This window comes from Sciurus carolinensis, chromosome 13, assembly GCF_902686445.1.
Source record: "Sciurus carolinensis chromosome 13, mSciCar1.2, whole genome shotgun sequence".
Classification (NCBI taxonomy): domain Eukaryota; kingdom Metazoa; phylum Chordata; class Mammalia; order Rodentia; family Sciuridae; genus Sciurus; species Sciurus carolinensis.
Window position 1 is genome coordinate 62,525,040 of NC_062225.1, and position 27,002 is coordinate 62,552,041.

At 38.4% G+C, this 27,002-nt stretch overlaps 1 protein-coding gene across 5 annotated transcripts in view; it reads left to right on the top strand.

Annotated features, from left to right (window-relative positions):
* The first annotated feature begins 18,387 nt into the window (after nucleotides 1-18,387).
* The window catches only part of Map4k3 (mitogen-activated protein kinase kinase kinase kinase 3), a 189,389-nt gene continuing 180,774 nt past the window's right edge, over nucleotides 18,388-27,002 (top strand). For 2 of the 5 annotated variants that reach the window (XM_047523475.1, XM_047523476.1), the window contains exon 1: nucleotides 18,393-18,841. In XM_047523475.1, the coding sequence (XP_047379431.1) occupies nucleotides 18,746-18,841 (96 nt within the window). In that variant the 5' untranslated portion in view covers nucleotides 18,393-18,745. Of the gene's footprint in view, nucleotides 18,842-27,002 lie in introns of all 5 variants that reach the window. The other 3 variants (XR_007104767.1, XM_047523474.1, XM_047523477.1) reach the window with 3 other exon arrangements.

Here is a 27,002-nt window from a genome sequence, read left to right on the forward strand (position 1 = left end):
TGCACCTGGCTCCATTCATCTTTTAATGAACATTTTGTTGTGTCCAGCTTGAGGCCTTTATAAACAAAGCGAAAATTAACATTCATGTGTTTGTATATCATATGTTTTTGTTTTTCTAAAATAGACATCTAGGATTGGGATTATAGGACCTTATGGTAAGTGTATGTTTAACTTCATAAGAAATTGTCAATCTCGTCCAAAGTGACTATACATTTACATTCCCTCCAGAAATACATGAAGTCTTTCACTAAAAAGGGGAACATGAAAACTAGTTTTAAAGCTATTTATATGAAATTATGGTTTTATATATAAATATAAAGTTATATGTTATATAAAAATTATCTAAATGTTTATATATTTATATGCATATGTATTTCCTAGTTTTGTTCATTGGCACCCAGAAGTAATAAGCACACTTGTAACAAATCTTAATTTCTAAATGTCATTTGATCCCATTGTTCAATAAAAAGCACCAGAGTCCTTTAGAAAAATAGTTAATTCTAGACTTGGGGAAAAGAAAACACAAGATAACCCTGGAATATGTTTTGTTCCAGAAAGTAAGAAAGTGCTCAAAAAAATGAGGACATATCAAAAGAACATAGGAACCACATTGAAGGAGTGCCAACTCATCAAATCTGGAATAATTTGAACATAAAAGTCAATAATAATAGTACCAAATTATAACTCTTTGAATAAAATAAAAATCCATAAGTTAATATCAAAAAAAAATTTTAGATATTAAATAAACAAGTTAACAAGCAGAGAGACAGAGGGTGAGATGGATAGATAGGTAAAGAAAAACTCTTCCTTTTTAAAAACAAATATGCTTTTAGTTGTAGATGAACACAATATCTTTATTTTATTTATTTATTTTTATGTGGTGCTGAAGATTGAATCCAGTGCCTCATATGTGAAAGGCAAGTGCTCCACCACTGAGCTACAATCCCAATCCAAAAGACTCTTCTTTATACTAGAATCCTAAGTAATAAATATAAGAAATGACTGGTTTAGAAAATCATTTTGCAGTCATCATAATAATCATTAATTCAGAAAAAAATTGTCAAAATATGTTAAAAATTACTTGGTGAAATTTTAATGAGAAACAGAATATTTACAATGGAGAAATCTGAGAAACACCACTAACACATGGTTAAATTTAGCATTACTGGGGCTGGAACTGTGGCTCAGAGGTAGAGTGCTTATCTCGCACGTGTGAGTCACTGGGTTCGATCATCAGTGCCACATAAAATGAATAAATAAAACAAAGGTATTATGTCTGTCGACAACTAAAGAAATATTTTTTAAAAAGTTAACATTACCAATAATGGGTCAAACCAACATCGTGTACAGCCTGACCTAGAAGACTGAGTTCAGACAGCATCGTTTCTGTATTTCTTCCAAAAATGCATTACCTGAATCTAATCCCAAGGGAACAGTTGAATCTAATAGAGCTACATTCCACAAAATAATAGGCATGTACTCTTCAAAATGTCCTGGTGATTATTATGGTTTGGATATGAAATGTCCTGCAAAGGCTCATGAGTTGAAAGCTTGGTCCCCGGTGCAGCAATGTTCAGAGATGCAGCTTTGGGGAAGTGATTTACACATGAGAGCTCTTTTCTAATCCATGGATTAATCCATTGATGGGTTCATAATTGAAAGGACTATTGGGAGGTGGTGGAAAGTATGGGAGGTGGGGGTCAAGTCGGTGGAATTAAGTCATTGTGGGTGCACTCTGAAGGGTTTGTCCTGTCCCTGGCCCCTTGCTTGTGCACTCTCTGCTTCTTGGCCCATGATGTAAGCAGCTATACTCTACCACCCTTCATCTGTCTCCTGCTCCACCCCTGCACCTTGATGCTCTGCCTCATCTCAGGCTTAGAGCCAACTGACCTTTGAAATCTCTGAAACCATGAGCCAAAATAAATCTTTCCTCCTTGAAGTTGTTTTGTTGAGGTCTTTTGTTACAGCATCAGAAAGTGGAATGATATACAAGGAACTCAAAAAACTTAACACCAAAAATAAATAAGTAAACAAATAAATAAATAACCCAATCAATAAATGGACTGAGAAACTGAACAGACACTTCACAGAAGAAATACAAATGGTCAAAAAACATGAAAAAAAGTTCAACGACTCTAGCAATTAGAGAAATGCAAATTAAAACACTGAGATTCCATCTCACCCGTCAGAATGGCAATTATCAAGAACACTATGTGTATAAATAATTAGAGCAAATATTAAAAATGCAAAAATAATAGAGAGACTATAAGCAACAATAAATGTTGATGAGAATGTGGGGGAAAATGTTCACTTACGCATTGCCGGTAGGATTGCAAATTGGTGCAACCACTCTGGAAAGCAGTGTGGAGATTCCTTAGAAAACTTGGAATGGAACCACCATTTATCCCACTCCTTGGTTTATATCCAAGAGAGTGGGATAAAATCAGCATACTACAAAGACACAGACACTTCAATGTTTATAGCAGCTCAAGTCACAATAACCAAGCTATGGAACCAATTTAGGTGCCCTACAACAGATGAATGGATAAAGAAAATGTGGTATATATATACAATGAAATATTAGTCATAAAGAAGAATACAATTATGGCATTTGGAGAATATCATGCTAAGTGAAATAAGTCAGTCCCAAAAAACCAAAGGTGAAATGTTGTCTCTGATATGTGGATGCTAACCCACAACAAGAGAGGGGAAGATCAGAAGTTCTCTAGACTAGATAAAGGGGGAAAAAAGGAAGGGAGAAAGGATGGGAATAGGAAAAAATAGTAGAATGAATTGGACATATCTTTCCTAGCTGCATGTATGAATACATGACCAATGTAACTTCACATCATGTACAACCACAATAATGAGATCCTAAAGCTGTACTTGCTCTAATGTGTAACATTTCAAAATATACTCTACTGTCAAGTAAAATTTTTTTTTTTACTAAAGCTGTACTTGCTCTATACATGTGTAACATTTCAAAATATACTCTACTGTCAAGTAAAATTTTTTTTTAATTTTAAAAATTAAAAAAAGAAAGTGGAATGACAGTGATAAAAAAATGATAGATTTAAAAGGACTAAACTGATTATGACAACTAAATCTAACATGTGCTCCTATATTGGAACCTGAACTAGAAAAAAATAACATTAAAAATTATAAAACATAGCATTAGGAAAATTAGTGAGATTTGAATAAAGGTTGAAGTCTAGGTTATAACATATTATATCCTGATTTTGATAGTTTTACTGTGGTAATGTAAGTAAATGTCCTTTTTTTTTAAAGAAATATACACTGAAGTATTTTAGGGATAAAGAGACATCATGTTTATAATTAATGGTTCAAAAAATAATAGAAATAGACTAAAAATGATAAAGCAAATATGACAAAATGTAAACAATTACAGAATCTTGGGGAAGGTTGTATAATAGTTCTTTCTGTTAATTTCATGACTTTTCTAAAGTCTAAATTTATTTCAGAATAAAAGACTAAAGGGAATAAAACCCTAGTTTATTAAGAGTTTTTAACCATGAATGGAGGTTGAATTTTATTGAATTCCTTTTCTGTATCTATAAGAATGATCATTGTATTTTTCTCTTTTATTCTATTAATTGGGTATATATTATGACCTATAAGGTGAGGCCAAGCTTGCATGCTTGAAACCCATTTTATATATTACATATCACTTGATTTGTTTTGCTGATATTCAATTTAGGATTTTTTTTAATCTCTGTTAAGAAATAAATTGACCTATTTTTCCTTTCCTGACTTCATATTTGGAGACCAAAATTTCACTGGCCTCATAAAATGGGTGGGGGGTAAGTATTCCTTGTTTCTATTCTCTGAAGGAGTTCATGTAAGACTGTTGTTATTTCTTCCTTAAGTGTTCAGAGGAATTTGCTGATGAAGCTATTTGAGTCTGGAGATTTATCATATGAAGAGTTTAAAACACTATTCCATTTCTATAATAGATATAGATTATTCAACATAAAACTTTTGGTATTTACTTTTGATGTCACTCTGGGAAACTAGATTGTTCCAGCAATTTCCCATTTCATCTAGATTTTCTAATTTATGGTCATTAAGTTGTATAAAATGTTTTCAACATTTCTGAAGTTGGTGGTATCCATAGTGATATCCCTTTTTCAAGGGTAATAATGTGTCCTTCCTCCTTTTTTTTTGTTTTTGTATGTGATCAGTCTTGCTAGGGATTTATTGATTTTACTATTTTTTTCAGTGACCTTACACTTTTTTAAAACTAATTTTTTTCTATCTACTTATCTCATGTTTTCCTCAAGTTTTTTCTAACCTCTTGAGATAATACATAGGTAATTCTTATTCAAAGCTATAAATCCCAACCCATAAGATGTTAAATTCCCTCTAAACACAGTTTTAGTTGTATCTTAAAATTTTTGATATATCATACTTTCTTTATGATTTATTTAAAACTGATTTCTACTGTGATTTCTTCTATGATTCAAGGACTTCTTAGAAGTATATTATTTAATTTCTATGTAGTTAGGAATTGTTGACTGCTAGTTTAATTCCCCTGGGCTCAAAGAACGTCTTCTATATGATTTCAGTCTTTTGAAATATCTTGAGGAGTGCTTTATGGCCCAAGTTATTGTCACTTTTAACAAATGCTCCATGTTCTTATGAACTCAGTTGTTGGGTGAAATATTCCATGTATCTCAATGTTCATTTTTCAAAAAATATTTTTTTAGCTATAGATGAACACAATATCTTTATTTATTTTTTGATGTGATGCTGAGGATCAAACCTAGTGCCTCTACCATTGAGCTATACCCCCAGCCCAATTTGTGTTCATTTTATCAGTCATGTTGTTTAAATGTTATATATTGTTACTAATTTTGTCTACTTGTTCTATTGGTCACTGAGAAATGTGCAAAAGCTCCTACTATTATTGTATATTCATTTCTTCTTGCAGATTTGATCATTTTTGGCTTTATGTATTTTGAAGTACTTTGCTAATTGTGTACAGAATGAGGATTGTTATATCTTTTGAATGGGCTGATATTTTTATTGTTGTGAAATAGTCCCCTTTATTTCTAACAATGCTCCTTTCCTTAAGGTCCGCTTTGCACTTTATTGTGTAGTTATATCAGCTTCTTTGGGGTTGGTGTTTATATAACTGTCTTTCTCTGTTTTTTCACCCTTAACCTTTCTGTGTTATTATGTTAAGTTCTAATTCTTTTATCTTTGGTAGGAGGCACATAAAAACTTTTAAAGTCAGTAAGACAATCCTTGTCTTTTAACAGAATCTTATGCCATTTTCATTTAAGGTAATCAATGATATACTGGGTTTCCAGCTTCCATCTTGCTGTTTTTTTCTATTTGTCCCACTTGTTACTTGCTAATTTTGATTTTTTTTTTCTTGTTTTCCCTTAACTTGAGTTTCATTTTTTCCCTTTTACTCTTTATGCATTATGTAATTTATATTTTTCACTATTATTTTGATAATAACTCTAGACTTTACAACATTCTTGACTTATTACAGTGTTGCATAAATTAATATTTTTACCATTTCTGAGACAAGATGTCCTTGCTGGCACCCCATTGGAGATCTATATATCCCATTCTGGTCTACCTGGGAGTTAGCAGTGGTCCTCACCATTGGTGGACCCTGACTTCTGTTTGCTTCTCTCCCCTTTCTGGGCTCAAGAGATGCACGTTCTCTTGAAGTCAGGTCAATCCCTTTTTCTTGGAACACTTCCAGATAGTTGAGTCTTTGACTTCCATAGCCTAGGAGTCAAAATCACCATACCTTAATCCTCCCTCTAGAAAGGAGAAGAGAAAACTATTTCTTGTTTTTTCATGATCAGTCAATAGACAAGAAAACAAGATATGGTTTCTCAATCAAGTTTTCCTACCATACCTACTAATGTTATATTAGGTGGTGTGGCCTTAATTTCCAAGGAAAATTAATTCTAAGTTATAAACACTTAGACATTAGGAAATTCAGGAAACCAATATACTCATAATATTATTCTCTATATAACGCCATTCTTCTTGCTTCTATTTTGTTGGAAAAGAAAAAAAAATACAGAGACCAGTGATAAGGCTTATGATGATAGGAATACTTGGGTCACTTTGCTTAGGAACTTGCTTGGACATTAACACCTACAAATGAGGTAAACACTTGCAAACACCAAATTGCAAGACATTTTCATACCTTTTGTTTTCTTTGTGAGGACAAAAATGACCTAGAGATAGAAACTAGTAATAATTTTCAGAGATCTCTACCCCCAGGTACACTGGAAGTTTAAAAAGGAGTTATAAGTATACTTCATTTTTAATTTTAATTTAGGAATTATATTTTGGGAATTGTAGCACCTAGGCTGAAAACCACGAGGTGGTGGCCTGATTTAATAAAACATCACAAAGTCCATTGGGAAAACTTCCAGGGACTAAATGGTATTAATTTTGATCTGGATCATAGCAACTACTGCTTTCACTAAAAGTAAGTGTACTGATTTCTAAGTTTATCTCCTTTGAGACTCAACTTTCAATTCCAAGTACCGACAATGTAGTTGAACCCTCTTGCTATTTCCTGTGCTCTTTAGCTTTCATCTGGACTAGATGGACTAACCCTTCACTCTGAGATTTCAGGCAAACCTTAATTTCAAGTGATTGCCTCAAGTACCAGAAACCTTTATAAGATGTACTAAGAGTACATTGAACTCAAAGTAATTTTTTTCCTTCAAAATCCCTTCCTGATTCCACAGGCAGAACAATTTTTGGTTTTTAGTTTCTTTGAACTACCATTCTCATGTCTAGTTCAAGAAATACTAGAGAGAAGGCAAAACAATAACAAGGTACATTTGTTTATGTTTATGCAGCATATCAGAGGAGCACTTTATTTCCCCAAAATAATTTATAAGTTTGGCCTAGGATCTTCTAAAAACTACAAATTGGGCTGGGGATGTAGCTCAGTGACAGAGGGCTTGCCTAGCACACCTAAGGCCCTGGTTGGATCCCCAGCACTACAAAAACAAGAGAAAACTGGTAATGATCAATAAAGCAATTCCACGGTCATAAAATATATTTTTACTTTTATTTTAAAAAATATTTTATTTTTTTATTTGTTCTAATTAGTTATACATGACAGTAGAATGCATTTTGACACATCATACATAAATGGAGTATAACTTCTCATTCTTCTGGTTAAAATATATTTTTAAAATGTGCTTTTCCCTATAAGATATCTTCCACACTTAATCATCCAAGAGATGATTATCCAGAATGTATAATATACAAACCGGTTACTCTTCTCTTTTCTCCTCTGCTTGCCAGATTTTTGGTCATTTCACAGCTCATTAGTATTCTCTCCCTGGGAAAATAAAGCAAATGTAGCTCAAACTAGTATTTTCAACTTTCTACACAAAGGTTTTATAGGAAGGGTTATAATGATTAGTTAATATATCACTTTTTTAAAGTAAGTATTTGGTTGGGCTCTGCTAGGCACAGAGAAAAGAAGTAAAGAAGTTTAAGATTTTGTCCCTGCTCTTAAGACTCTCAGAACTGGAGGAACAAAGTTTGTGTATAGTATAGTCAAATACTAAGATAGGGCAATATGTACATTGACAACATCATGGAAGAAGTATGGTCCTACAACAATACCACACAGGAGAAATTTATAGACGGATAGTGGTTCAGAACAGGGAGAACAGTGTAGATTGACAGTCACGGGAGTAGCGAGACTTGAGCCAGTTATCAAAGAATGAATGGAATTTCAACATGGAAAGAGGAAAAAGGAAAGAAAATTCTCTACCAAGATGGGGAGGGTGGGAACCTTAAAAAACCTGGAAATTCAGAGACTCAGGCCCATGTGTAACTGTGTGCGTGTGTGTGTGTGTGTGTGTGTGTGCATGTAAACTAGGGATTGAACTCAGGGACACTCTATTACTGAGCTATATCCCCAGTCCTATTTATGTATTATTTATTTACTTATTGAATTTTGAGACATGGTCTCACTAAATATCCAGGCTGCTCTTAAACTTGCAGTCCTGCCTTAGTTTTGTGAGTAGCTGGGATTACAAGCATGTGCCATTGCACCTGGCTCCATATGTACCTTTAAATGAAACTTCTCAAGCATGCGAAACATAGAGAATGACATAACATAACAAACTCTTTTGTTCTCCCCACACAGCTTTGTCAAATATTAACTTACTGTCAGATTTGCTTTGGGTCCACTTTTTTTTTTTTTCTAGTGGAAAAACAATACCAATTAGGCTTTGCTTTCCATGGGCTCTCATTATCCTTCTTCCTCAGCAGAAGTTAACTACTACCCTGAATATGCAGTTAATTATCGTTATGAATATTTTAAAATGTTTATCACACATGGAAATATCTAATAATTGCTTTGTGTGTTTACACATTTTCTGCTACTTTTTTTTTTTTTTTTTTTTTTTGGATACGGGGGATTGAACCTAGGGGTGCTTTACCACTGAGCTACAGCCCAACCCATCCCCCCTTTTAAAATTTGAGATAGGGTCTCATTAAATTATTTAGGGCCTCACTAAGTTGCTGAGGCTGACCTTGAACTTGGCAATCCTCCAGCCTCAGCCTCCTGAGTCCCTGTAATTATAGGTGTGCACCACCACACTGGGTTTCTTCTGCTTTCTTTTTTCCCTCAGTATTACATATTTTTGAGATTTATACATGTTCTAGTTCCAGTTGTAGTTCTTATTTATTTACTTATTTGCTATGATAAGGATCAAACCAAGGCCTTAGGCATGCTGTCTGGTTCATTTATCTTAACTAATATGTGGTTAATATGTGGTATTCCTCTTTTTTTTTTTTTTTTTTTTTCTCTGCGGTGTTGGGATTGAACCCAGGGCCTTGTGCATGTGAAGCAAGCACTGTACCTACTGAGCTGTATCTCCAGCCCCTGGTATTCCTCTTTTCCTACAACAATTTATCTATCTATTCTCAGGTTGATGGAAATTTAGGTTATTTGGGCTATTTTCTATTGTAGACAATACTTTAATAAATATTCATTTATATGTCTTCTTGTGCATTTCAGGGGGAGTTTGGGGGGAATATGAAAATGAAATTGTTAGATTATATGACAAGGATATCTTCAGCTTTAATAGATTCTTGCTAAATTGCTTTATGATGTGGTTATACTAACTTATAGATTTCCCAATAGTGTATCAGTTCCCAGCTGAGCCTGGTGACATATGCATGTTATCCCAGCTACTCCAGAGGCTGAGGCAGGAGGATCACAAGTTCAGGCCAGCCTTGGCAACTTAGCAACATCCTGTCTCAAAATAAAAATTTAAAAAGTGGTAGGGGATGTAGTTTGGTGGTAGAGTGTTCGCATAGTATGCATAAGACCCTGGATTCAATCACTGGCACCACAAAAAAGAAAAAAAGAAAAAAGAGTTCCTGTATCATTCTTACCTTTGCAGTTCTGATTGCTACACCATAGGCTTGGAACTGCCAGTACGTCCTGGAGTCGATATTTCCTGTGAACTGGCTGTATATGTAGGTGATGGTGTTTGGTGTCACCATGAACCAGCCCAACTCAAACTACGAGAGGATGACAAAATTCCTCTGGGAGAAATTGAGGAAAAGCAAAAAAAGGAATGGCATACTAGCTAAGGACCAAGTGTAACTTTATTTACTTTTGCATCGCCCAATATGTAGGACACCTGAAACTTGGTAATTGAGTTTTGGTAGGTGTTAAATTTACTGGAACTAACTATAAAACCTGATCTGCTTTTGACTCTCACTTCTCTAAGCTTCATTTTCCTCATCTGTAAATTATGGATGATAATAATTCAAGGGGCCATTTTAGAGATAAAAATGAGATATAAATCTGAAAACATTTATAAACTCTTTAAAAACAATGCTAATTAAGTTACAAAAGAAAAAAACTACTTCTGTGTTGTGATTTCTTAGGTACCACCAGGTAACATTTTGGTGGTTCAAAAACATTGCCAGGTTTCTTACTGGTATTTTCTTGTACCCGTAATAAATTTTGGAGTCTCACATGCCTCAAACTCTGCTCTGGGTCACAAATAAAGATAAATAGCAATTGAAAACAAAACAAAACATTCTATTTTTTACTTGCAACACTCAAAGAACACCAGAGGAACACATTTTCTCCGTGCAGAGTCACACTTGAATTCTACTGTTTTCTCTAGTTTTTAAGCATAAACTCACACTCTCCTTCTGTAGTACCCAGCTAATGACTTTTATTTTCCCCCTTCTCCATTTTCCACAGTGTTTTAAAGGTTGATTTAGTCCCTTTCCTGCTAAATTATTCCCTTCTTATTTCTCTGCTCCAATATCCACCAACCATTCCCTACATTCCATGTTACAAAATATCAAGGAAATTTGGGAAATGTTTGCTTATGGAAAGAATGAATATTTATAAATCATTAATACATTAATAAATCATTCTACAACATTCTTTTTTGTTATGGAATGCAGTGACATTATTTTCACTTTGGGTAACTTTTTGTCTGTTTTGATGGTGTTGGGGATTGAACTCAGGGCCTACCCATTTGTACTTGGAATATTTAAAATATGAGGTATTTTTCTGTTCCTTTTAGTTGGTCCTTGTTTAAGGAAAAAAAAAAGTTGCTAACCCTTGCCCTTCCTACACCCTCAGACCTTGCTCAGAGGTCATGATTCCATCTATCATCTTTATTCATATGACTAAAATTTATCCTCCTGCACTTTTTCTTTGAATCTGTCACACTCTTCTGCAATAGTTCTCCTTGAATGCCCTCCCATCTCTTTCAACTCCACATGCCTATATATGAACTTTCATTTATTCCCAATTTAGCTTCCCCTCAGAACTTCCATCTTACATCATTGGTTGGCATTTTAGAAGCATGTTCATTGGCCGGGAGTAGTATTGTCAGAAGGGGAAGAGAGTGGGGCTGAAGAGACTAATTAAGAGGCTCACACCACCAAGCAGAAAACAGATGGCACTCAGATTTGCAGATATGGTCTTTGGGGTTTATGTGGAATAAGAGGAGAACACTCTCTTTAGGTGAGAGGATACATAAATCCTAAATATTGGCCTTAGTGATGTAAGAATATTATACTTTTAGACATTACAATTTTATAGAAATGTTTCCAGACATTGAGACGGATAAAGGCTGACTGTTCTTGGCTCCATGCTTGTGCTTAGAAGGAACTGCTCACAGGTTTCACATAGGATCTTATCTATTTGTAGGTAAAATACAAAGTAGCAAGAGAATTTTCATGAGTTTCCTTCCTTTTTACCATGAGAACAATTATTCTACCAACACATGTTAAAACTTATTCTGATGGTATCAGATACTTGGCTGAGAAAGGTCTTACTACCAGATGAATGCCAATTTAACATATGAAATATCTTTAAGAAACCACAGGATTAATCCCAGACTGAAGGTCTGGTTCTAACACAGAAGCATACCTTCATCCAAATGGGCTTTGCCATGAATTCAGACCCAGCAGGTGAATCAGTTTCTAGGGTAGAGATCTACAGTTTGAGATCTACCTTGCACTGTGATCAGGGTTTATAAAATCATCCAAAAATACCTGGCATGGTATTTGAATTACATTTATTTCTAGTTTTTGCCTGTTTTGATCAAGAAAATGCCAATCCAGGTCTAAACTGAATGAGTGGATTATTTCTAGATCTATGAGTAGCTTGCTTTGCTTCACTGCAGGTTTTGTATGTGTGCATCTGGCAGGAGGCAGGGTGCCCCTGAGAACTTAATAGCAGCATACAACAAGCTTCTAACCAAAAGGCCAGCAGGATAACATGCTGGGCACAACATATGACAATCTACTGGAAAAAGAACGTTTGTAACATGTTTGTTTTGGGCCAGTTTGGTCTAGCCCAACACTGGCCTCTCTCTGCTCTTTGGAACTAGGGTAGAGGGCAATACTATTTTCCTGGGGGCATCTGAGGAGAATGCTAGATTAGGGAATCAGAGAAACCCTATGCCCTAATCTATCATGGAATAACAGACAATCAGTTTTATCAAATAAATTATCCCAGTCAACTCTCAGTCTCTTATGCAGCCTGTATCCAGTCTATACTTCCTTTAGTTCTTCAATATTTTATTGTTCATTTTTAATGCAGCCTGCATCCTCAAGAATTGGTAGCCTCCAAAAATATATCAGTTACCTACCCTGCAGGGTAGAAAGTATTTCCCTGAAATCTTGGTTTTCCAAGATTTCAAGGGGATACTTTTTGCCCTCTGTGTATTTGTTAGGTTTTCATTACTATAACAAAATACCCAAGGCAGGCCAACTTTATAAAGAAGTTTATTTAGCTCACAATATGGAGATCGAAAGTTCAAACAGCATAGCTCTGGTTCTGGCAAAGACCCCATGGCAGAAGGTGAGAGTGTGTATTGGAGAAAGCAATCATGTGTGTCTATCCATCTCTCTCTCTCTCTCTCTCTCTCTCTCTCTCTCTCTGTTGCTCCCTCTTTTTTAATATATTTTGGTGCTGGGGATCAAACCCAAGACCTTGAACATGCTAGGCAAGCACTCTACCACTGAGTCGACCCCTAGCCTGGGGAATTCAGCTCAAAAGGGAAGCCATAGAAACCACTGTCTGAGGATCCTTTCCTAGGGCACACCTGAGTGAAGAATGACGGAGGGACCTCCCACTAGCCCCCATATCTTGTTGTTCTGTCACTTCACACATTGCCTCCCTCAGGAACAAGCCTCCAATGCATGAATCTTTGGGAGACAAAAACCACATCCAAACAATAGCACTCTGTGTGGACTATACCTTCATGGCTGGCTTGCTCTCTAATTGCCTTTTAAATCTCAGTTTAGATGTTCCTCTGTGAAGACTCATAATTTGCAAAGACCAAATTCAATGCTGTCCTAAGTGATCCCAGAAACCATGTGATAAAGGGCAGGTGGAATCTTTGCTAAGAACTTGCAGAGTTCAAACTTGGGTGCTCAATATTAGAAACATAGTAAGAGGGACCGTATTTTATATATCCGAACTTCCCTCAGGTAATATACTGTGTATGAAAGGAAACTTTGATAAACAGTTTGGAGTTGAGTGATAGTTTTCCCAAGGATCACAAGAGGCAAACATTTTCACTGCAGACACCCACACAAAGCCCTAGACACACACACACCAAAACCTAGGCATTTGGAAAGGCGTATGTCAAAAATGCTTGTTGATGTCAGCATGACTGGGAGCAATGATGACATGGGAGGCAGGGATTTTAAAATACATGGGCACCATCCCACACAAGGAAAAATTGTCCCACCCCAAAAGCTAATAAACCTTCATTGAGAAACACTGTGTTAGGATAAATGCAAATTTGGGAGCTGAACTAAATAGCTCAGAATAACACAGTGGAGGCTGAGAGCTGATACCCGAGGACTCCCAGCCCACTCACTCTCAGGCAGAGCTCTGCCTCCCTTGTAAATAAATGTGTGGGTTTTTGTTTGGGGGGTGTGTGGGTTTTTGCAGAGCTGGGGATCAAACGTAGGCCTCATGTATGGTAGGTTAGTGCTCTACCACTGAGTTACATCCCATTGAGTTGTACCAATGAGTACAAGTTTTAAAAAATAATGAAAGAAAATAAAAAATATACATTGGTTTAAGAAATAGCCAAATTATTAGCCCAAAGGACATCTATTATCTCCTTTTGGCTCTGTTCCCCTGCACCTACATCACTGTAAGATAAGGACTTGTCCATATTCCCAACTCAAGTGTGGGCCCCATGTCCAGGTGCATCACTAGAATCTAATATAATGTTTGGCACGTGATAGCTACTCAGTAAAATTTTCTGAATGACAACGTCCCAAATTTTAAAATTAGCCCTGAAATCTTCTCTGTTTCAGGGCCCTGTATTTATCACTAATATTTTATTTCCAGTTGAGCATTTCAAACTTGACAGGTACAAAATAACAACCACTCACCTTGATCTAGTGCTAAAGCCCTCCCCCAAATAGCACCAGTTCCCCTTGTCATAGCAAACGCCAGCATCACCTCACGACTGCTTAAGTCCTGAGCCTGCCTGTGGCCAAGGGCTCTGCCTGCTCCCTTACCCCACCCCCAGTCTCTGAATTCTATCTTCCAATGACCTCCCGGGTTCTTCCCTTCTTTCCATCCTCAGCACTTCCAGCCTTAATTCAGGGTCCCCGATAAATGTTGTAATTGTTTCCCAAGTCATATCTCCATTCCCATTCCCACAGCTGTCACCCTTTAAAACATTCTTAAATATACCCCAAATAATAGGAATTAATACTGTGTGGGTTTATTGTGGTGCCAGGCACGAGTTTTACATGTATTTTCTTTTTGACTCTGACAGCCCTTTGTGAAGTAACTTCCTGACATCCTCCAGTGAGGGGATGGGAGCAAGACCTAAACCCACGTAGCCTGGTTCAGAGAGGGCCAGCCTAGGTCATATAACCTCCTGGAATTCTCTGCTGGTTAAGCATGACCCAACTGACAAAAGTGTCTCTGTCTCTGTCTCTCTCTTTTTTTTTTAAACTATCTTCTTTCTTTTTAGTTTTAGATGGAGACAATACCTTTATTTTATTTATTTTATGTGCTGCTGAGAATCGAACCCCGTGCCTCACACATGCTAGGCAAGTGCTCTACTACTGAGCCACAACCCCAGCCCTTTACAAACAAGCCTCTTTACAAACCAGTTCCTAACTTTAAATAAATAAATAAACATAAGTATACTTAATTACTCAAGGACATATGAATTTTATAAACAAACTTAACTAGCTGCTATGTGGTAAACATTTCACAAGATGTACATGTATCAAAATATCACGTTGTACATTGTAAATATATTTAATTCTTATTTGTTAATTATATTTCAGTAAATCTGGAGAGAAAAAATAACAAATTAAAAAATATATATATGACTAACTTTTTTGCCTCACTGCCACTCTCTCTTCCTAGTCCCATAATCTGGGCAACGGAGTACCTGCTGAATGTGCCATATTATTTCACATATATGTCTGTATCTGATTCTCCTCCCCAGTGGATGGCCTGATGTAGTCTCTTTTGAGTTAAGCCTTGTTCCGCCGTCGTTATGTTAAATGGAGAGGGTTGAAGTCAATAAGCCAAAGTGGATCCTATTGAGTTGTCAGATAAGAGACACTTGAGGCAAAATTGGTACAGGGGATCAAGAAATTCCTAAGCCAGAGGCTGAGGCAGGAGGATCTCAAGTTCAAAGTCAGCCTCAGCAATTAAGTGAGGCCCTCTGCAAAGTAGTGAGACCCTGTCTCATTAGAAGGAAAGAAGGAAGGAAGGAAGGAAGGAAGGAATCCCTAAGCCAGGAGCCAATGAGAGAGATGGGCTAACAGAAGGATGGGCTGAATAAGCAGGTAACTGGGGGCTGCTGCCCATCTTTGCCTTTTTGTTCCCTGCTGTGTGATGCTTATGTGGGTGGGTGTTTTGAGGGGCTGGGACTGTGGGCCTTCCTGGAATGTACCATCTCCCACACATTCTTTAAGGCTCACCTTTAGCCTCACTCCTAAATCTTCCTCCTGGCTGCATTTGTGCTTCTCATGCTATATTGTGAGACTGCAAACTCCTTAAGGACAGGCATTGCGGACTTTTCTTTTTTGTACTTCTATACTACAAAAATCTAATAATCAATGATTCTGAATACATACTAGATGAAAATAATTAAAAATTTTTAAAAGAATAAAAATATTACAGGGAGGCATTTTGGCTGAGCATAAAAGTTTTGAAGTATATTGTTTATAATCAGCATATATCGACTAGTGGTTAAGAGTCTGACCTTTGGTGTTTTACTGTCTCTGTTCAATATTGAGTCTTTTATCTGAAATTGAGTAGTTTAATTTGCCTATGCCTCTGTAAAAATGGAGGTAATATGACCTATGCCATTAGATTTTTGTGGGAATTAAATGAGATAATACATGGAAAGTACTTGGTAATATTACCTATTACTATTTTTTAAATTAGTAATATGAAATTTCACTGGCACTGTCTTACAATGAGGTAGATTACTTTGCACAGCAGTGAGTTCCTTTGTACTGAAAGTATTCAAACAGTAATGCAGGAGAGATGTTTATAGAAGGAATTCCTGAATTTAAAAGATTAGATGACTTCTAACATGCTTCTAATCATAGAAGAGGAAGTTCTTTCTCCCCTTCAAAGGAGGTGTGATCATTAGTGTTACTTCTAGCAAAGTAGAGGAGTATTAGAAGGGGTGGGGGAGGCTCTGTATTTGGCTGTATGTTTATATCACAAAGAAATTTATTTTGGAGGGAGGTATTGGGAGTTGATCCCAGGGGTGCTTTACTACTAAGTTACTTCTGCAGACCTTTTTATTTTTTATTTTGAGACAGGGTCTCACCGAGTTGCTGAGGGTCCTGCTAAGGGGCTGAGGCTAACCTCAAACTTTCCAACCTGCTTCAGCCTCCAGTTGCTTGGATTACAGGCATGCACCTCTTGTGCCTGTCTAGAACAAAATATTTTATTCCTCTTGAGAAGTTAATTGCAAAAGTCCTTTTATTTATGGTGTAACCCATATGGCAAATCAAGCCCTAACATGAAAATCTGTCTCTTTTCAAAAAGCAGTAGCTTGGCCTTGCCAAAATGGAACAAACAAAAGTTTAAAGACTGTTCCAGCACTACTGAAATGTCTTTTCCCTTTGAAAGAAGTCTATTAGTGATGCAAATGCAAAGTTATCTGCACAGATAATAATCCCAGCAAACAAAACAGTGAAACCATTAGAACTTTCTTGTGCAGCACTATTCCTGAGAATCTGGCTTTTAGGCATTAAAAAGGTAGAGAAAGAGAGGAGAGCTGGTTCCTATTTGAGATAGTTGTTAGCTTGCTTATCTGAATACTGTGCTAATTATCCCTGTGTTTGGCCTAAAGAGGACAAATAATTCTCCATAAGTAGACAAGCTAAAGACAGGCCTTCACTCTGTGCCCTTCACAAGTGCCTTAAACAAGCAAAAACTAAATCCTTAGCCATGGAAAAACAGTCAGGAGTTTAATTTTCAAGATACCAGAGCCTTAAGGTAGATCTATCTAGAAAAAAATTCAATGCCATGCAGTCCTAAGGCAATAATTTAAGTGAAACTCTTACATTCCTCCTGCTTTAAAATATTTTAAAATAAGACAATTTGGAAGGCTATTAGTGTATGTAAAGAGATGATCATTTTCCAACATATTTCAATCAACTGATACTCAGAGTAAAAAATTTTTTTTGAGAATTCAGTAAATGTGTTATTTTTACTGTAAGCACAAAAGATTAAGAAGACGTAAAATGTTTGAAGTACTTAACCAAGTTGTTTGCTTGGTTATTACTTGCTTATACTTACTATTATCCTTAACAAGCATGATGAGACCTAATTTCTCAAGGGCCACCAGGCATTATGGAATATTAGTAGTTAGGAGATATGCACCTAAAGGGATCAGGAAAACATTTCTGAAGCAAAATTCCAACGTGGTATTGCCGAAGTGACCATAGCCTAGGTGATTAAAGCTTTTGCAAATGCCTAGTGGGTACATTTACATTACAGAGAATAGAAAATTTACCCCCCATTACCCACATGTTGGAGCTGCTGTCCACAAAGTTTGGATGTAATGCTGGAAATCTGAGTCTTAAGAAGGGTGGAGCTTTCAGTAGATAAAGTCGCAGCTAAGGAGTTTCTGGATCATCACATTTACGTTTCTGGTGCGGGAATGATCTAGTCCATGTTCCAACCACCACAACCTCTCTTTTGCAGGCTTGATTGACAGCATGACGCTCTGGGCTTTGATAATCCAGTTCGCTCTGGGGAGGAAGGTCAATCGCTGGTTCGGTTCTGCCCTTTGCCTGCCCCCCACGCGGGATGGTGGGTTGCTGCTCTGCATAACTCCCGTCCTCCCTGGAACTTCCCACGCCCTGCCCACTCCACACGCTTTCTTGGCTGCCCTCCTGGCCTGCCTTCTTTTGCACTCTAGCAGGCCAAACTCTAAGGGCCCAAGTGTCGATAATTAGAGCAAGCGCAGCTCGCTTCCCTCGGGGCTTTCCTCACTGTGTGCTGGCCCCCCCCCCACACACCACAATCCCAGAAAGGCTGTGGCATTCCGTTAATAATCCTACGTTTAGCAGCTTCTAAAGTGAAGTTTGTGACATTTTCTTGCAAATTAAAACGACACTTGCCTGCTTAGGAATGGGACTAGATACAGCATGACCAACTTTATTGTGAGGGGAATAAGCTACTTTCCCCCTGTTCCCCCAGCAGTCCTCAGCATCTCGCGGTAGCCGCGGGAGGCAGGTCGGGCTTGGCGCGTCCTGGCCGCCCCCAGCAGGGCAGGCGCGCGGAGCTGGAGCGCGCGGGCCGGGTGCGCGCGGGGCCTGGGAGCGCTCCCTCCGGGATCGCGGCTGCGCAGTCTGGCCGGAGCCGGGAAAGGGGAGGAGGTTGGAGCAGCCGGAGTAAGGGGAGGGGGAGGAGCGGCGAAGGCGGAAGCCATGTTGGAGTTTCACCCCGAGCGAGGGGCTGCGAGCGCTTGCCTCTCCTTGTGGGTGTGACCCGGGTTCGGCGCGGCGGCGGGCCGCGGGGGGGCGGGGACGTTAGGCCGGTCGTCGTCGTCCGCCGCGGCGCGAGGGGAGGGCGGCCGCAGCGTGGAGCCGGGCGATTGTGACCGCCGGGGGAGCAGGGGGCCCGCCGCGGCGCCCACTCTCCGTGTGGCCCCCAGAGCGCCCCCCCTCCCCTGCCCGGGAGGGAGGCGGGGGGCACCCGGGGCCCGCCATGAACCCCGGCTTCGATCTGTCCCGCCGGAACCCGCAGGAAGACTTCGAGCTGATTCAGCGCATCGGCAGCGGCACCTACGGCGACGTCTACAAGGTACGGGCAGGGGCCGCGCGCCCGGGGCCGCGGGGTGCGGGCCCGCCGCGGGCAGGGCCGGGGGCGCCGCCGAGCCGGGGCTGCGAGTCCTCCCTGCCTGTGCTCGGGAGCCTGGCGCGGGGGGCCGCGGCGGCGGAGGAGGAGCGGGCGCCCGGGGCTCCGCCGCCTGGGACGGAACAAAGGGCCAAATGCTTGACCCCGAGATCGCCGAGTCTTTACCTGAGCCCTCCCCTGGATGCGGATTTTGACACCTCCCTCCTGCGCATTTCCAGGGAAGGGCTGCGCGGGAGCGGGCCACAGTACTCCTGGTAGTGCAGAGCCGGGCGCCCGGGCGGCTGTTGCATTGCGCTGTGGGCGCGACGAACCAGACAGCAGGGGTCTTGGCGTTTGTCAAACTGCTTGCTTCTCGCGAACCTGGGATCGCCTGCTGTAGGTTGGGAGTTGCTGCCCATCGGACCTGGTGGTCCTTATTACACCGGCCAGCCTCCGTCGACAATTCATCAGCCTTTACCTTCTTAGCATGCATCCGTCTGTCAGGTGCTTTTAATTTTCCAAGTCGTGACTTTCTTTTGTAAAAGAGATCTAGTTAGTATCTTTTTAAAATTTTTCTTTTTGGAAGAAGGAGCAACTTTGTGTTCTCCAAGTTGAAGTGGACTGTGATTCCGTATGAAACTTGTTTTGTCAGTGACATATGGGAATCGGCTTTTTATTTTTTAAGCGATTCGAGTACTTAGGAAAGGTACTGGTTTGACGAAGTTAGAATTCAGAGTCCATTAGTAGTACAGCATTCCTGTTGTAGAGGGACCACTTCTAAATGTGGTTAGATAAATCACTCTTCCCTGGCCAGCTCAACTCTTGGCCTCGCAGAGACTGCCAAGAAGAGCAGAGGATTGTGCCAAATGTGGCAGCAGTCTTGATTTAGTTGCTATCTTCTTACTGGTAACTGAAGTTGAACTCGTCTAGTTTCACTTAACACCTGAGGATGCACAAAGAAACTTACTTTACATTGGAAAGTTTAGTCTTAACTTTATTTTACTCACTTTTAAACAATTGATATTTATTCTTGCTTCAGTAAAATGCATAAGGTAACTTAGATATTTAATACAGTGTTGCTAGTGTTCTGCATTAGTCTTGTTTGGGGAATGATTTGCTTTTCCCTCTTAGGAATCTCATCACTTTTCTCCATAGACTATACCCGTGTATTGAGTACCTTTACAATATGTATAAAATCCTGGACATCTAATCACTTGGGTACATGGTCCTAAATCCTGCGTGGTGTTTGTAGTTTTTGAACAAGAACAACATTAAGCAACTGTTTTATTTATTTATTTATTTTATTGTAGTTTTCTTTTGTGCTGCAGAGAAGAGGATCCTGGTTGTAAGGGCAAGGAACAGGAGGACCTAATTTTGTCTATAGGGTCAGAGGATCATCACCTTTTAGCTGAGATCTGGAAGAAGTAGGCATTGCTTAGAGCAGGGGGAAGAGGGGACGATGCCACATAGAGTGAGCATGATTCTGAGGCCAGAAACACCAGTAAGGATTTAAGAGAACTATATGACCTGAACAGCCAGAGAGAGGATGGCTCTAGATCTTGCAGGCCTCTTAACTCGTGTGGAGATGAGATTTCTTGGTACAGGGGAAAAACATTGGAAGGTTTGTTTATTTTCTTGTTTTTGTTTTTGATGGTACTGGGTATCAAACCCAGGGACACTTTACTGCTGAGATACATCTTCAGCCATTTTTAAATTTTTTTGTTTTAATACAGGGTTTGACTAAGTTGACAAGTCTAGTCAAATTTGTGATCTTCCTGCCTCAGCCTCCTGACTTGCTGGAATTACAGGCTTGGACCACCACACATGGCCATTGCAAGGCTTTAAATGGGAGTCAGATTAGATTTGGATTTTTAAAAGCTCTCCCTAGTGCAGTGTGAAGAGTGGGTTGGAGGGGAAGAGCGTTAGGAGAGCATTGGGATAGTTCTGGTAAGAATAATGGTGTTTTGGAATTTTTTGATGACTGTGAAACTTGAAGTGAATGGATCCAAGTAATTGATTGATGGAGTCCAGTTATATTTAGATGACAGGTTCACTAAAACTTTATGAATATATACGTCTTAGGTGGCGGTTTGTACAGTAAGTTCTTTACAGGAATAATTGGCCATGTATTTAAGAAAATAACTGATAGTTAAGCCACTTGACTAAAAAGTAAAAAAAAAAAAAAAAAAAAAAAAAATGAGAGCCTGTAATTTCCTAAGGACTTCTAAATGCAATGGAGGTATAATAAATTGATTAATGTTGTCATCCCTTTAAAATAATGATAATGCCAACTAACATTTTTCAAGTACTTATTATTTTCCAGACACTTTTCTAAGTTTTTTGTACTTAACCCTAACAACTACCCCATGAGGTAAATGCTGTTATTAATATCACGTTGCAGTTGAAGAAACTGAGGCATAGGGAGATTAACTTGCCAAATTTGGTAGGTGCAAAGCCAAAATTTGAACCAATTAGAGACTGTATTCTCAGCAAATAGTAAGTACTGACTCTTGAAAGATAGAACATGGGCAGATATATAGTTCTGAATTTCCTGTGGAGAAACTGAGTCACACATTTGTTTCAGCATTTGAGTTGTAGCAGTATTCTGCGGTACTGTGGATCCTTTTAAAAAAAATTTTTTTTTTAGTTGTAGATGGATGCGTATCTTTATTTTTTTTTGTGGTGCTGAGGATCGAACCCAGTGCTCACATGAGAGACAAATGCTCTACCACTGAGCTACAGCTGCAACCCTGTGGATCCTTTTTTTCCCATCTTTTTTTATTGGTGCATTATAGTTGTACAGACTGAGAGGATTTGTTTTTATATATTCACTCATGCACACACTATGACAATATAATTTGGCCAATATCACTCCCCAGCACTTTCCCCCTCGCTCCCCACCTCCCTCCCAGTACTGTTCTCAATTTGCTTTTTAGGAAATTCACCCCTGCCTTTGTTTTCCTTTTTCCTCTGTAGCTTCCCAGTACGAGAGAATACATAACCTTTGACCTTCTGAGTTTCACTTATTTCAGGTAACTTGATGGTCTCTAGTTCTGTCCATTTTCCTGCAAATGTCCATAATTTAATTTTTCTTTATGACTGAATAAAACTCCATTGGGTAGTGTGGATCTTTAAGTAGTAGTTAAAATTCTTAACTCCTGCTGTGCAGCCAGGGCTCACTGTTTCTGTACTCTGCCAAGTGGACTTCAGATAATAGATAATTGATCCCTGCCTGCCAGACTCTTCCAATACCAAGGACTCAAAGAAAAGAAATTCCATGTGTGTTTTTTCCTTTTTTTTTTTTTGGTTGTTTTTTTGTTTTTTGGCATTATACCCCCTGCTAAATAACCCTGGGCTTAAACTATTTGTGGTTTTTTTTTTTTTTTTTTTTTTTTCCTATAATCAAGTTCAGGCTATAAAGACACATGTTTTTCACATTTGTTTTGCTTAGATTTTTCCCATATATACAAACCCTGTTGATTAGTTCCAGAGGAATGCAATTTATTTTCAAAAGCCAGTATATATGATTTGCATCCTAATTTGTCATTGTTTAGGTGCTAAAAATGGAAAGATCAGATTAAATAAATAAGTTATACCTAATTATTTATAGTAATACTTGGGAGGTCGGTGTCTTAAGAAATTTTTATCTTGAAAACTGTACCCTACCCACAGTAATAAGGTATTTATTGTATTTAAGTGGCATAGTTTAGTTACAAAGTACTGAACCAGGATGTGGCTGATCTGGGATTTATTAGCTATGCAACCTTGTAAAATCGCTTACCTGTCAGAGCTGTCTTGTTGTGAAGCTATCATTACCATCATATACTCTGCTTTGAGTTTTAAATAAATGTTGAGTTTTATTGAACAAATAAGTTATTGTTTCTTTTTGGGGGGGTGGGGGTCATTGCAAATACACATTTCATTTGCACAGTCTTTTTTTTTTTATGTTTACCACACCACTCTTTTATTCCTGATGTATTTCTTTTAATCTTTAAAAGTTACTTTTTTATTTTTTACAGACTGCATTTTGATTCATTTTACCTGAAGGCTGGGTGGTGGGGCATACCTGTAATCCCCTCAGCTTGGAAAGCTGAGGCAGGAGGATTGCAAGTTTAAAGCTAGCCTCAGCAATTTATTGAGGCCCTCAGCAAGGGAGGAAGACCCTGTCTCATTACAATTTAAAAAAATGGCTGGGGATGTAGCTCAGTGGTAAAGTGCCCTGGGTTCAATTCCCGGTGCCAAAAATAAAAATAAAAAATAAAATGAAATAAAATACAGTTAAAAAAGAAAAGCAAACTACTTACTTTGAAATACCCTGTAACTCTGCAGGCATTATCTGTCATGAAGTACCTTTAGCCAGGGTTACCTAGGGACCCTGAAGCTAACAACTAGAGCTCTATGGTTGGACCTTAGGGGACCCATGAAGTGTTCTAAAATTAATAAGCTTAATGTGTGTGTGTATTTGTGTTTTTCTGGAAAGACGGTAAATGGCATTCATTACATTCTCAGAGGTCTGTGATCTAACAAAAAAAAGAACAACAAATGATCCGTAGGTTTGTCATTTGAGAGAGTTTTCTTAGGGAAATGAGGTAGCTCTATACTAGCATGTCAATATTTAATATGATTTGACATACATTGTGCTACCTTTTCTTAGGCGCTTTTCCAGTTTAATTTATATTATTCTTACCTTCAAGCTCTCCATGTCCTGATTTGTTCTGGGTGTATTACAAGAAATAGTGTCTTGTGTGGTCTCATGGCTTCCCCAGCTCTTTGTCCAGCCTGGGCTTTCTTCTGTGCTCTAGCCCATTGTGTCCTTCTGACCTATCAAGTCTACAACTTCCTCCAATATAAACCTTTCCAATTAGCCAACTTTTGTCAAAAAATCCAAAATTGACAGTGCTAAGGCTTGAGTCCTTGGAGTCATCTTTTACTTCCGGATTGGATTGTAGGCATTTGCCACATTTTGTTCACAGCATTTTCCAAAGTGTGATTGGGATGCTTCAGGAAAAGCGGTAGTATAAGTAAAGACTCAACTTCTGTGACAAAGAAACCTGCCAAACTTTGTTTAATGGGGCAAACTCCAAGCTTAATTTGATCATGGAATTATTTTTCTCTATAATACCTATTGCTCATCCCTAGTACTAATGTCTTATAGAACATACTTTGGAAATGTTGATATCGATTTATTTTTTTCTACATGCGTTTGGAAAGTCATTCCCTCTGGAGCAGAGGCAGTGGTATTGCTAAGCTCTAAGGTAGCATTCACATGGTAGTCTGCGTAAATAGATTGGAGTTTATGAAAGCAGACTGGAGAAACATTGAAGAATAGGCAGCGATACCAGGAATTAACGTATATTTAGAGAATTACGTTGACTTATTTGTAATTCTCATCTTTCAAGGTATTATGATCAATGTCATCAAAGACATAATTCTTCCATCGTAACCAGCATTTCTAAAAACCTTTCAATAAAGCCCTTGCTTTTTTTTTTTTTTTAATCTTCACTTCTGATGAGGAACTTAAAATCCTTAAGCATTCAGAAAAGAACACCTGAAACTACAACATAGTTCTCTGGGGTTATGCTCACTTTTACTTTTTTTGGAGGATTAAGTCTAGAGGGGCCAGAAGAAATGGTCTTGAACTTCAGGAAGGTCTTTTCAAGTTAGAGGTAGTATTTCCTAGCGTCAGTAGCTATTTGAGATGGAAACTAACAATGGAACAGATTGCATGATAATTTCTCTAGAAAGCTTAAAAGGCAAACAAACAAAAAATCAAATTTTATCAAACTTTGGTATAGATCCGAATCCCTGAAGGAGTCATTTACCTCCAAACCTTGTTCTGTGTATGCATTTATTTGTGGCAGCAAGTCTAATGCATTATTTTGTATTGCGAATGAGTAGATTGTTCTCCGAGAATGCACTGAACCACTGTCCTACATTGAACATGTGAACTATGTGAAAAATGTGTTAGGGACTGTGAGTGGCAAAAATGGTACTTGGTATTTCTAGGGACATAAAGTGCTTTTTGGTATCATAGTTTGGGATCAGAACCTTGCAAGTTTCCTCATTTCTTTTTTCTTTTTTTTTTTTTTTTTTTTTTTTTTTTTTTTTTTTTTTTTTTTGTGGTACTGGGGATCGAACTCAGGGCCTTGTGCTTGCAAGGCAAGCACTCTACCAGCTGAGCTATCTCCCCAGCCCAGGTTTCCTCATTTCTGTCACAGTGGATGTCTCACTAGCTGAGCGATTCCCTAGGTGCTCCATAATCTTCACAGCTGACTTCTCTGTAGTTAGAAGCAGAGTTCTGGAGCCAGACTGCCTTGTTTCACCACCTGCCAGCTCCATGACCTTGGGCCAATTACTTCATCCCTTTCTCTGTACCTCTTTTTCTTCAGCTGCAAAATGAAGATGCTGAAAGTGCATAGGACAGTGCCTGACACACAATACTCAGCCATGGTCAGTTACTGTTAGTATTTAGTAGTAATATTGTATATTTCTCTACTTTTTTTTTTTTTCCCAACCTATCTGTTCCCCATGCTGTCTCAGGGTTTCTGCACATTCCACCTCTTCCTAGAGTCTCCTTACCTCCCTTCCCTTCCTGATATCTGTTTGATGTATTTCTTCATTTCCCTCAGATCTGAGGTGTTCAGATTAATATCATCAGAGACTAATTCTTCCATTATAGTCAGTGTTCTGAGAGTTCAGGCGTTGCCTTTAATAAGTCTGTTCCTTATTAAACAGTTCTTCTCCCCCAACTGTCTAGTTTTTTTGTTTTTGTTTTTGTTTTTTGGTGCTAGAGATTGAACCCAGGGGTGCTTTACCACTGAGCTACATCCCCAGCCCTTTTTATTTATTTATTTTTTATTTTATTTTGAGATAGGGTCTCTAAGTTGCTGAGGGCCTCCACAGGTTAGTGAGGCTGGCCTTGAACTTGTGATCCTTCTGTCTCAGCCTCCCAGGGGTATGCCACTGCCCATAACAACTGTTTTTACCAGGGATGGATCTAGGTTTAGTAGGGTCTGAAGTTTATATAATTTGGGGGGCCCTCATTAAGAAAACAAAAATGATTAGAATAAGAAATTTGATACAAAAGTGAATATTTACTTAGAACGAGAAAAGATATCCTAAGAAAATATGGTTACCTTAGAAGTCAGGCCCCTTTCTCCTGAGAATTCTTTAGGCATCTAATCAGAAATGCTCACATAAAACTCCTGTTAGCAGCCTGACTTCTCCTCTCCTCCTAGGACATTCTACATGTGCCAGTGACTTTCAGCAATCAGAGAAGGCCTTGCAAGTGCAGGTTTTTGTTGTGTTAGTTTTGTAGAAAGTTAAGCTCTGCTCTTTGTCTAATGTTCCATAATGGTATTTTGCAACGTATTGATTTATTACCTGTCTTTTCCCACTAGAGAGTAAGTTCAGGAAGATTTTGCTTTGTTTATTGCTGTATCCTGAGAGTCTACAAGAGTGCGGGATACATGTTAGGGCCTTATTTAATACTTAGGAATGAATATGTGAACTGACATGAAAGGAACTAACCATAGCTGGTTGGGTTTAAAGTAAGGAGATCATTGTTTCTTGCTGGCAGACCTCACAGCAGACTTTATAGAGGTAGTGGCGGTGGACTTGACCCAATGCTCTGCAGGTTATAGTACAGAATGAGTTAAATGTTGTGTGTTGTTAGTCCCAAACTAAATCAAACTATTATGAGTACCTTTTAGACTAAAGACTTTGGTGACTGACTACAATTTGAGCATCTCTAATCTCCAAATTCAAAATCCAAAACTTTTGAGCATCAACTGACATTACAAATGGAAAACTCTATACTTGATCTCATGTGATGGGTTGTGGTCAAAATATAGATGCAGTAAAAATATTGTATAAAATTACTTTTAGGCTGTGTGAAGAATAAAGTAGATATGAAACATAAATGAATTTCATGTTTAGACTTGGGTCTTATCCCCGATATCTTGTTATGTATATGCAAATACTCCAGAATTCTAAAAAAATCCAAAATTCAAAACACTTTTGGTCCCAAGCACTTTGGATAAGGTGTACTTAACCTGTAGTGAATATGCCAGTAGGCTATTACATGTTACTTTTGAAAATATGATTAAATTGGGCTTTTAGGAAGAGG